We start from the raw sequence: 13,148 nt of genomic DNA on the forward strand, positions 1-13,148 counted from the left end.
GACTTCATAGCACCGCCCCCAACCTGACTTCATAGCACCTCTCCCCAACGTGACTTCATAGCACCTCCCCCCATAGTGACTTCATAGCACCTCCCTCCAACATGACTTCATAGCACCTCCCTCCAACATGACTTCATAGCACCTCTCCCCAACGTGACTTCATAGCACCTCCCCCCATAGTGACTTCATAGCACCTCTCCCCAACGTGACTTCATAGCACCTCCCTCCAACATGACTTCATAGCACCTCCCTCCAACATGACTTCATAGCACCTCCCCCCCCAACATGACTTCATAGCACCTCCCCCCCAACGTGACTTCATAGCACCTCTCCCCAACGTGACTTCATAGCACCTCTCCCCAACGTGACTTCATAGCACCTCCCTCCAACATGACTTCATAGCACCTTCCCTGACTATCACTCAACATAAACCTTTCGAGATTACTACACAATACAGCATGATTTCTCACTTAATTCTAAGACAAGTTGATGGAGAGTTGATTTTTTTAAGTACCTTCCCAAAGCTGCCTTTCCCTAAAACCGTGAGGAAGATGAAGTCTGTCAGTCTGACACTGTCTATGTTGTTAGATGGAACATAGGCTCTTCGGTCTTCCGTGGGGCTGATCACCTTGTTCCCAGCTGGGCCCAGTCTGGCTTTCTGTCAAGGTCAAAAAAAACAGTCAGTACAAGATTAATATATGCCCTGACATTTGCAAAGTGCACTCATTTGTGATGAGGTAACTGCACCATAAAGTGCTCATTTCACGATAGACACTGCAAATCAGTAACCAACAAGTGGGAAAGCCAGACTTCAGTAAAGCAATTAGTGCAGAAAACTTTTAAATATTTTATTATGCATTTGCTTTTTTCTTCCTTTCCAAAAAGAAGACATGCACAGTGGAATCCATTCCTCACACATGCAGTTTAGTCATGTGTCCTGCGGGTTAAATTTAACCTTACTATCTAGCTGTACATGATGACCGCCTATGACAGTGACAACGCAAATTCTGTATTCTTCCTTCAGCATTGAATTCTAAATCTGCACTCCCTTGTACCTATTATTTAACTGGTTTACTGCCTGAGAAGGTAAGTGTGTTTCTGGGAGGTGTATCAGTGATTCTGAGGGGTGGGAAAGACTGAGATTCTCAGCAGGCAGTGATCGAGTTAAGGCCTGGTGGATGTGAATTGCTATGGAAATTCCTCATTATTTCAGAAAAGTAGGTTAGGGCAGAGCAGAAGCGTGGACCGCCGGTTTGTCGGCTACTTAATGGTGAATTGTGCCCCTGGGAAACACAAGCTTGTAAACGGAGACTTAAGTAATAACTATACTTCTTCATTAGATAAAGAACTTTCCCTCCTCCTGCATTAGCAGACAAGGTAATTAATGCTGTACATCGGGATTAGTGGGACACAGCAAGCCATGATTAATGCCGATCTCTTGGCAGACGCTTCAATAACAATTTTACATATCACAGGAATCTGTATCTCTGCCTAAGTACTTGTACTTATGCAGAACTTTGGGACACCTAGGACCGGTTTTTAATGTCACATCTTTGTTCTACTGCTGAACACTACGACCCATTGACCCTAGGTCAGAATACAATGAATTCTAGAATACTACAACTCTAGTATTCTACAATGAATTCTAGAACACTGTGCAGGAGATACAGTAATGCTATTCCTTGCCTTAGGCTGCAGATCGCCTGGGACCACCCTGGCTGCTGCTGATAAAGTGATACCAGATCTGACACTGAGATTACAGGTCTGTCAAATGGTGTGTAAGACATGATTATTGAAACGTGCGCATGTTTTACTAATGTGAATCAACAAGGGCTATGTTAATGAAATTTAAGCCTCTCTGCTGCTGTCTGGTGGAAGCATTTTTAATGAATTGTAACTTGATATCTTTCTGCTGCCATCTGGTGGAATAATGTTTTAGTGCACACGTTCATTGGCAGATAGATACATTACAGAATTATAACAGCTGATGCCTCTAATATAAATCATAGCAGGAACACTCAACATTCCAGATTAATAAACAAATGAGAAACACACAGATTTTTTTTTTTAATCTGATGTGTATATAGAAAGCATGCTTCATGGTGATTAGATGTTTCTGTGTGCATGTTCTACTGCACGGTGGACACAGTTAACAACATACAAAGTGATTGAAGCATGTATAGGGAGTAACAGTGGACTTTAAATGAGGGAGGACATGCTCTGTTGTTACCAATATAAGTGTGAGTCATTTTACATTAACTCTCAGAGCCCCTAAGCGATTGGCTCCATCTACCATACAAGATAGGGAAGCCTAAGAGTTACAAAGTTCCTCCCCCCACTGTAGTTCCAAGTAAAAGATTTTAATACAGAAAGAAAATAAGATGAGCTGCAGCCCTTCACTTGGTTTTGATTGTCCTGGACATTCCATCCATAACATTCTGTAAAGGTATACATTGTAGGACCAGATATCAGCTCTGGAGATCTGCTGAATACCCCAGAAACCATACTGGTAGACTCTACTTTAGACTAGGCTGGAGATTCGCTGACCATGGTCTTGTACACTTAACCAGTTGCTCATCTAAATGACTACTCTTAGAGGCTTTTCTCCCCTTCTTTTCTCCATGAAAAAGGATAATAAAAGGAAATTGAAATATCCTTCTTGAATTTTTTGATGCAAAAAAAAGAAAAAACGACCTCTTCAGATCAGTGAAAGTTTGTAAAAACATTTGGGAAGAAAAGAGGGAACCTATATTTTGCTATTCAGTATAAATTTCTGATTTGTTTGGTACAACTTTCCCGCACCCTCCTGAATGAGGTCAGAGTAAGATATATGGCTGCTCGATGTCCAGAAATGGGAAAATTTTCCGATGACTCAAAAAAATTAAAGAATGAGGCCGGGAGATATCCCCGGACAAGCTCCATGGAGGAAACACCTTGATAATTCTAGCAGCTGCTTAGCAAAAATGTTTAATTACTGTAACAAAACTCTACTTTCAAAAACTATAATTTTCAGCAACATCTAAGATGTTGTTTTATTTAGTTATTTTATATAATGGTGACTATTCCACGTAATATTTGTTTCTTCAAGATACTTGATTCAGAATTCATGCCAAGTTTATTAGTTCCTCAGCACAATATTCAGCCTTGGCAGAAGAGGTCCTGACACATTGGTACAAGACAAGATATGTCGTCTGCAGCCTGTGTTACCCTACACAGGTACTTTTTTTTGGGGAAGAAAGACTTCTGGATTGTTTAGTCAAAAAAAGATTGTCCCAAAGTAGAATAAGGATCATGGATTTGTTTAAAATAAATAAAAAACCTCACAGCTTCCCGTTGGAATCATTATCCATAGATATTCATCATATTTCAAATAGATGGACACTCCTGCAGGTCTGCAGATGCATCAAGGCGTTCTACTCTAGTACATTGATTATAGAAGAGAACGTGCAATCATTTTGAACTTATTGTATTTTCTAAACAAATTTAGAGATGTCACTGACCATTCCAAAAGGTTCTGTTGGAGATCTATTTGGCTTCTTGGCATTGTTGCTGACGGCTTGAAATGTTTATAGTATCTGAAGTTCAAAAGAAACTACTCTTCCCTTGGTGGTCTCAGAATAAAATCTCTTATCTGACTTCTCTCTTTTCGCATTAAAACATGTGGGACTACAAATAAATGTTATGGGCTTTATGTTCATCATCATTTGTTTGTAAGGCATCACAATATTTTGGGACGCTAGACAATTAAAATGACAAATCACAAAATACAAATCGTATATAAACAGAACAAGTACATACAAGGTTGACAATGGGAGTGCAGATGTGAGGCAAAGAGTGGAGAGGAGCATACAGCCTTGAGGGCAATGTTTTTTCTAGTAATCCTTACTATTAGCATTCTTATGAAGGTGTTATCTCCATAGAGCTGGTAGCAGAGGCTGAATGAGAGAATTTGTTTATCGAGAGAAGAGGCACAAGAGAGAGAAAAGCAGATGGCAGCTAACAGGACCTTGGAGGATAAAGGGAGTGAAGGAGAGGATGTGTCAGCACTTTAGGAGCATTCATAAAGGTAAGAGGTGAGCCAGAAGAGAGCAGCGCTGTGATGGCCAAGAGACTGATGGATATCAAGGAGAAGAAAGTGGTCGATTGTATCGAAATGCGTCAGGAAGGTCAAGTTGACTTGGTCAGCTAGGTGCAGGCAAACATTGGGATAAGGGAGAAAAGGAGTTGGGAGGGGAGTGGGTAAAGGGAACAGGTTGAGGGGAAAATTTATAAGAAAGAATTGAGGGGTGATATGAAGTGGAGGAGAAGACGTGGGTTGATGAATCTGATTTCTTGGCAGATGATGACAATTTTGACTTTGAAGTAGGTGGTGAAGTTCTGAGCTGCGAGTGGCAAAGGTGGTCGTGATGGGCACAGAAGAGAGTTTAAGCTGGCAAAGAGGCGATGGGTTTAGTCAACTGGGTGGATATTAAGAGATTAAAGTAGGTTTGTTTGGCAAGAGAGGGTTGAGCTTAGATCTCTGGAGAGTATGGGGCAGATTCAAATAGCCATGCGATTCCCTAGCGAACATCACTGCTATGTTTCCTCGCACATTACCAGCAATTTCGGTTGCTAATTTTTCCTCACACCCTATGAGATGTAAGCAACCTCACGGGTAATTGAACTGGCCCTTTTGTTGGAATGGTTGGAGCTCCATCGTCAAGGGCTGCAGTGAGAATAATGTAGAAAGACTATAGCATCAGGGCAGAACAAGGGTAGAAATGAGAGGAGTGGTTCAAGTGAAGCTAAGGAGAGGGTCACATGTTTGGGTGTAGCCGTTTGTGCGTAAATTTGGGTGCAAGAGGCAAGGTGATGCTGAAGGAAAGGAAGTGGTCAGAGGGAGGGAAGACTCTGTTGGAGATGCTGGAAATGGCACACAGATGAGCGAACACAAAGTCCAGAAAGTGTCCATCTCGGTGGATGGAAAATGAGAGAGGGAGAATCCACTGGAGGAAGTGTGAGGAGTGTACAGGTAGCAGTGCTGGGAGAGTTAGCATATGACAGGGTAGGTCAGAGGAAATAAAGTGGGAATGCCCGATTATGAATCTTCAAGGAATTGGGAGACTGAGCTTTGGTTGGTTCTGGTCAGTAGGAAGCCTACTCTACCACCTTGTCGAGGAGTGCCGGTAAAGGAGATTCCCATAGGAGTTAGCAGCAGTGGTTTTGGGGAGGGCTAGCCAAGTTTCAGTAAAAACAAGGAGGATGAGGGAATAATATTATTATATATAAGAGAATAATTTGTTGTGGATGGATGTGTGCTTGTTGTAGGCAGGTAAGTGAAGACATGAAGATGAGAAATTTGAAGGTATGGGAAACTTTGTGGATTAACGAAGGGGTAGGCTGAGCTGAGATTTTGGAGATAGGGGACGTGAAGTTAACTAGGAGGAGGTTGGATTAATTTGTGCATGGAGGGGTGCTGAGCAGAGAGATGATATATGGAATGAAAGGTGTGATTGCAGAGGAAGAGGAGAGGGATAGCTGCATTAGCCAGAACAGGGTTGCGGATGGGGGTGTTTGTAAACAGGGAGACAGATAAGCAGGAGTGACAGAGGCAGTAAGTGGTTACACAGACCATTGACGAGAAAGTGTAAAGGGTATTCATTAACAACCATGAATAATGTAATAGTGCACATGGGAGGGGGTGTGAGATAAGGAAATAATGGGTTGAAGGTTAGATCAGAGAGAGCATCAAAATTAAAAAAGAAAGCATGGATTGTAAACAGTTCAATAGATTGTGTCCAGGCAGTATACATTTCAGGTCGTGAGGAGGAAGTTGACAGAAACTCACAGGAGATTATTGGATTATCTTCATGTAGCCGTGTTTCCAGCTCAGCTCCTCCTCTTCACCTCCTATATAACTCTAACTATACTAAACTCTAACACACACTTAGAAGAAACACGCACTAGACATGCATCCTACACTAGGCTTGCTGTCTTAAAAGTAGTGTCTATTGGAAACAACTTTTCCACAATGTTATCCAATCCTGGACTAAAAATAAATGTAATCACAGTAAAGGTAAAAGGAGCGCACTGGCTTATGATCTGATGAAAGATAAATGTAAAAGGGGTGTCGTCCAATGCTGATTTGAGATCTGTCCAAGCTTTCATCACCGTTCTTCTAGCTGGTTAAAATTCCTTATTTGGCTGCTATGTCGGCTGACTTAGATCATTTACCACATACTTCTCAAAAGGCAGACGGGCCTTTCATCTACACCGATACATCAAATTCACATTTTAGGATTTGGCTGAACACTGAATCTATTAGAAATAACAAAACAATGTGTCTATTTTTAGCTTCGTGAACCAATAACACTGTCACGAGCATTAAAAGTCCAGGCTCAATCCTATTCCTTTTGCCAAAACACACATTATGTTAAAAACCTATAATATTTAACTAAATTCTGAACCAAATCCTGAATTCAAGGCACCCTTACCACGGTGGGACTTCCGAGCGGTCATCCTTCTTATGCATGTGGGTCTTTTAAGGTCCATGAGCCATCAAAAGACTTCATGGTCTTTCTAGAAACCGTAGCCAACAGTACATCAGGTTACCAACATCTGTTCCACAGATTGGAATTAAAACTAGCAAAACAATAGACTCTTTTCACAAGAGAACTGTCCGTCTCGGTGTTACCATTCATTCCCAACCTGGATTCCAGATTAGTAAATATCAGATTGAATACATTAACATCTGTATCTGTCTTCATTAGTTCAACTGAACTCTCCACACTCAACTGATGAATATATATCTTTTCCTTATTCCACAGCCTCCTTTTACTTGTCACCCTCATCACAATTTGGATCAGAAGACTACAATCAGTTTATCTGGTTTTGCAGAAAGAAGGGTCTTCAGCTATATATTACTCCTGATCTCAAACTACATTCTGCATTTCAGTCATCCTCTTGAACAATGCTTTCCATGATTACCGCAGATCCATCATTAATTACCTGATGAGGCGATGAGTGACGTGAAGTTTTTACCAGGTGTCAGAAAGTTCCTTGCTAAATAATTCACATATTTTTACATGAGATTCACTTACTGACTTGAACAAAAGAGGTTTCCCTCCTAAACAATAAAGAAGAACTAATCAGAAGCTTAAACAACTGAATTAAGTCAAGATGCTAATCCCTGATCTCATAACCAGCGACAGTAAGGCATAAACACTGGTGATCTGGAAAGAAGCAAAACACTTATTCACTTGTGACATTTTGAAAACTGTTTCTCCAGACGTCAACTGTGACATCTATTGTCATCACTCTATTAGGCCATTGCAGCTTAGAGCACCTTGTCTTATGGATTCCATTGTCTCCCAAAGAAGAAACCCCAATAGATACTCACAGCCAAAATCAACAGCTGGGGTAAATGGCTACATCATCACATAATATGGCATCCACAAAAGACAAAGTAAAACAAGGAAACAAAAAAACAAATAAGACATATATATGACCCTATTTACCAACAAATATTACAGATCTCCAACTTTCTGTCCAATCTAGGAGATGGGGCCTAGTGCTTGGAGATCCAGTCCGGAAATCCAACAGATAATAAGTCAAATTTATGTTAACATACGCGATTCCTCCTGGTCTTTACTTTATTTAAGTATGAGGTCAATAAAACAAAAGTAACGATTAATGACAGCGCCTTACTTCCCAGAATTAAGCTGGTATTTCCAATACACCAGACCTTTACGCGTTGTGACATGAGCCTGCAAGAACACGTCAATGCATCTTAAGGTCCGTTTTATTTCTTTCTTAGGAAAACCATCACTATAATGACATGCTCATCCCCAGTAATGCTGGGTTATCCCACACAGTCTGAAGAGGTTAGAATTAGAACATGTAAGACAGACCTATGTAGCAGCACACAACTAGTAAGTTAACGGAATCTTCTGAGTTCTACAGGCAATGAAATCTGATTTTATGCATGCACATTAAAAAGCTGGTTACAAGAGAAAATATAGAATGATATTGTGGGTGTAGTTCCCCTCTCATTTGTTTTATGTTAATGGGAATTGTCCCCCACACCCTCTCCACTGCCAAACTCCGTTTGACGTGATCATATCTGGCATCAGTAGGTGGCACATGCCAGGCCTCATTACAGCACAGCAAACTGCGGCTCAACACAGAGCTAAAGTGTTATTTTGGAAGGCATGCAAGCCATCTTACTTCCATCGGTACGGACGCACCTTATCTTGGGTTCGCCTTTTGCCCTGCAACCATAGGGAGAGAACCTTGATATCAGCACGGAATGAATGTCTTACAGAGGAACTACACCTTGCCAACACATTGTCCATACAGCAAAACCTACCTGTGTAATGCGACGCCCTGCAAAGGGTGTAAAAAGAATTCTCTCATTAATGGGCCATCCTTATATAGCTGCCATACTTTGTGTTATCTAAAAGTGAGAGGTCTTCCTAGAAGCCACCCACAGTGATATCTAGACAGCTAATAACAAAACAGCGGGAAGGGATAGTCATAGAATACAGTGCGTTAAAACAGGTCTTGTCAATAGAGTAATAGTGGGAGTGAGCTCCGCGAAACGACAGTAGACACTAAATGGCCGATTTAGATTTGTTGGGGGAGAGTAGCTAGACCAACTCTCATTAGATATCCATCAATATTAGAGACAATAATACAGTTTGAATGTAAAAAGCAACATATTTTAAAATAAAAATAAAATGAACACATTTTAATTTGATATGAACTCTACCAAAGTATTTCTGCCAAATGGATAAAAGTCTCCTTTACAGTCCAGGTTTTAGGTGGATTAAATACAGTATATCGAGTATATACAATGAACAGACAACGGACTTGTAGATACGCGTTTGCCTTCTACTATAATAACCTGTTATGGTTTCATTCATTTGAGTAGCCAAGTAAGCCCTGCACTCACCGTACAGACATTTAGTAATAATTACATGTTATCAGCCAGGATTATAATATGATGCACACGCAACCTAGCACTGTACACCCTCCAGCGTGATTCATGGATTTCTATACTCATTTTGTTATTGAATTGTAACAGAAGAGTAGTTACAGTGCTTTGCCCATCCTTCTGCCCTTCCACATTTTAACAAGATTGTGATGGAACCCTATGAACGCAGCTGAATAACCAACATTCCATCACACGACACCCATACGCCAATGCCGGATATTTAGGAGCTGGGCACTGGGGAACATGATCAGCGTTCATCCCCCCTTCTCCATCCACAAAAAAAGTCACAGGGGTATATTTACTAAACAGCAGGTTTGAAAAAGTGGAGATGTTGCCTATAGCAACCAATCAAATTCTAGCTGTCATTTTGTAGAATGTACTAAATAAATGATATCTAGAATCTGATTGGCTGGTTGCTATAGGCAACATCTCCACTTCTCAAACCCGATGGAAACTCGCAGCTCGATACATTTACCCCCAGAAGTCTAATGACATTACATATGACTATGTCAAATAGGGCACATTCATTCAAATGTCCTTGATCATGGCGTTAAGTGTGATTGAATGCTGGTTAACAGCAGGGGCGGATCTAGACTATTGATATACCCGGGGCGATTTTAGGGGGGGCGATTTAGGCCCTGCCCCCTTTTTGATTTCTAAGGCTGCCGGCGGCTGCACAGTATGTGCAGGTCCGCTCGGCAGTGGCAGTGTGCTGTCCCGCTGCTCTGATTGTGTTTAAAACACAATCAGAACAGCCGGGCAGCACACTGTCACTACTGAACGGAGCTGCACAGTGTGCAGCTGTTGGCAGCTAGCCCCTGCTGGGGGGGGCGATCGCCCCTCCCTGGATCCGCCACTGGTTAACAGGCTATCTATGTCTATTGTTCTAAAGAACGGAGACTATAAAGGAACAGATTAGTGTCTTTGCAAATTTGCATGTTAGGCAGCTAGAGTGTAGAATAACAAAAATATGTTATTATAGAGGGCTTATGAATAGCAAAAAAAAAAGTGTTGCTCTCCTTAAATTGCTTCAAAACTTGGCGGAATTTCTGGTAATTTTCTACTTTCATTTTGGAACAATATTCACCACCCCCAGAGAGGAAACACTACAACCCTGATCATCTGCTGACTACTGTAAAGTAACCGTGCCAGCAATGGACACTGATGAATTAATATAATAATAGAAACCTCTCTACAATTCAGAGTATATCATCCTGGAGCAGTGGATCTCTTGGTCCTATGATCTCCTAGAACAGCGATGGGCGGCCTGAAACATTTCAGGGGCCGCAAGTCGCCCTCTAACCTTCAAAAGGCCGCACAACACCAATTATCTCAGTAATTTACAAACAATACATTCAAACAAAGAAAGAGACACCTATCTGTAACAACATATCAGCAGGCATTTCAAACAAGTGTTACAAGCTATATCAAACACATCCAACACTAAAGCAGGATCAGCTGGGGACTGTAGGTGAGGGCTCGGAGGGCTGCGGGAGAGGGCTCGGAGGGCTGCGGGAGAGGGCTCGGAGGGCCGCGAGAGAGGTCACGGAGGGCCGCGGGAGAGGGCTCGGAGGGCCGCGGGAGAGGGCTCGGAGGGCCGCCTGGTGCCCATCACTCTCCTAGAATCATGCAAATATTGTTCTAGAAATCTGATTATAATTACTATTATTATAATGCCAGGCAGTTATACAGAAGCTCTGCCCTCAAACATATTGTACATAATGAGTTACATATTATACATAATGAGTTACTGAATGGAAAAAAAACAAAAAACAATTATGATGTTTTCTAATTAAAATTCACAAATTAAATCATCCCAATTGTAAAGCGCTACGGAATTTGCTGGCGCTATATAAATGTTGATGATGATACCTGACAATTTTTCCTGCCACAATGGTTATGTGAAGCACAAGTGTGGAGGCGGGCAGAGATCCGCGTATAATTTTAGCCCAATCCCTGCGATGCAGTCCCGCAATCGTGCAATTTCGTCACGGGGGGTGTGGCCAGAGACCGCAGGAATGGGAAGAAGTGCCTGCTCTCCCAGGAGTCCTACCCAGAATTCCGGAGCAAACACAAATTAAATCCTGCTTCCAAGATCTTAGGAAAGCAGGCTTCCCCACCCCCTTCCTTCAGGTCCAGCAAAGCATACAGGTGATGGCTTATCATGGGGAATACATTCAGCTATCGCTACTTTTTCCTGGATGATATCATACACTGCAGTGTCATTAAATTCCACCAGAGGCAGCGTGCTACTCATAGACAGCAAAGTATAAAGCCACTTATTTGCTGATTTAAGCTGCTGTAACACTTATAAAGTAAATCACATGTTGTTTGATGTTAACTTTAAAACGATCAATATTTAATTATAATTGGTCAGACAATGGAGAGAAATATAAAATACAGCGAATATTGACATGCGATCCACATTCCACGAGACAGGACATGCAAAGAATTAAAGTTCCTGAGTTACTGTAAAATCCTCTGAAGTGTCAGAATCCGACAACACATCTTTAATCTAGATCATCATGTAGCATGCTATATAGTAGACCATATATACGTCACACTGCAGGCCAGTATACATGGAAGAGTATATATGCCATTTTCATGTATCAGGGCTGATACAGAAGGTGGTTGTGTCATTTAAAAGAAAATTACAACTATTTTGCCTAAAGAGCATTCTTAAAAAGACAAAATAGAAAACTGAAATGGCTGGTGATTTAAGGACGCACCTTGCAGGGAAACATACCATGGGTGAAATTTATAACAAAAATAAAATAAAATAAAAATAAATAAAATTATATTATTAAAAAGAACTGCAACCCCCCCTCCAAAAAACAAACAAACTATAAGATAAGCAAAGGAAACTCATATTGGTATATAAATACAATACAAATGATTTTAGTCTCAATGTACTGTATATTTTGCTATTAGATATTGTTATTGTACGCCCTATTTGTGTATAAAAAAAAAGGAAATCATTTTTTTTTGTTCTTTTGACCACGCATAATTATGACATCAAAGACAAGATGAACAGATTTTTTTTGCCACAAAAAATATGCTGGAACTATGGTGTGACAATGCCCCACATAAACTAAACACTTATAAATTTCGCCCCATATTTTTTAGGGAAAAAAAAAATGAGGACACTCTAATCTGTAGACAGACATGTTCAGGGAATTTTTGTAGCCAATTTATCCACTGGCCCATTAGCGTCATAGCACCGTATTGTGTTCAGGTTTCATCGCCTGCTTGTCCAAGTGCAATGGGTAGGGTTAGAACATCTAACTTCAGATAATAAGAATGTTTGGGACAGTACAGATTACTTCAGGAAACGAGTGCGCTGATCTGAGCAGCCAGTGATCTGTCCATGATGTGAGGAAGGGAATGAAAGTTATATAGTGGAAGGAGCAGGGTTCCCCAACAGCACAGTAGTCGTGATGTGAGGCTTCTACCCCAAAAATTGTGACACTGCTGCCTTTTGTGGCCATTCAGAGTAGATGAAGACACTTTGAGCGTCTCCTAATAACCATTTAATCATGTCTGTGTACAGAATGTAGAATGCCCATTGTAAAATAGAGGTAATATTTCCTTGGCATGGCAGAAGGCACGGTGCATACTTAATCTTGCCGTGATGAACCTTTGCTCACGTTGAAAGAAAAAGAGTGAAAAAGCACTACAAGTACAACACACTCTGTGAAGGTATGGTACTGGGGGGTGAAGACAGAACCAAGGAGAGCGGGGCTACCTTTAGGAAGTGGATATTTTTTATTTGACAGCCCTGGAAGACAGAAAAACTGCATGGTTAGTGACAAACAGCTTTTATATATGTTCTCACACAAACATCATGACACACAGGCACAGGGAAAGACTGTAAAGAACGCTGAACGATGGCTCTCAATAAGTAACCAATAGGCTGGGGGATTGTTAAGGATATTTCTGACAGAATACAAGACATCAATCTGTAATGCCATTATTTTGACTCAGAAACTTGTAATGGAATGGAGAAATATTTAATATCTGGTTTATTTATACACAACTGAGATTGAGATTTCTTTCTTTTTTTTTCATTAAAAGCACAGATGAGTACTTGGTCTTTTGAAAGTATGTGCGTCTGTCGGGGGAATACACAGTTCCATTTACCTTAAAATCCTGGTGTTACCCCCATCACCAAAGG

General features: G+C 41.0%; 1 protein-coding gene across 3 annotated transcripts in view; it reads right to left on the reverse strand.

The window, feature by feature from the left end:
* PRKCA (protein kinase C alpha) overlaps nt 1–13,148 on the reverse strand; it is a 229,764-nt gene that overhangs the window by 41,902 nt on the left and 174,714 nt on the right. For 2 of the 3 annotated variants that reach the window (XM_075178034.1, XM_075178036.1), the window contains exons 9-10: nt 8,226–8,249; nt 515–658 (exon numbers count right to left, since the gene is read on the reverse strand). In XM_075178034.1, coding sequence (XP_075034135.1) covers nt 515–658; nt 8,226–8,249 — 168 coding nt within the window. The remainder of the gene's footprint in view (nt 1–514; nt 659–8,225; nt 8,250–13,148) is intronic. The other variant, XM_075178035.1, reaches the window with a different exon arrangement.

The sequence above is a fragment of the Mixophyes fleayi genome, chromosome 6 (genome assembly GCF_038048845.1).
Source record: "Mixophyes fleayi isolate aMixFle1 chromosome 6, aMixFle1.hap1, whole genome shotgun sequence".
In the NCBI taxonomy this organism is placed as follows: domain Eukaryota; kingdom Metazoa; phylum Chordata; class Amphibia; order Anura; family Limnodynastidae; genus Mixophyes; species Mixophyes fleayi.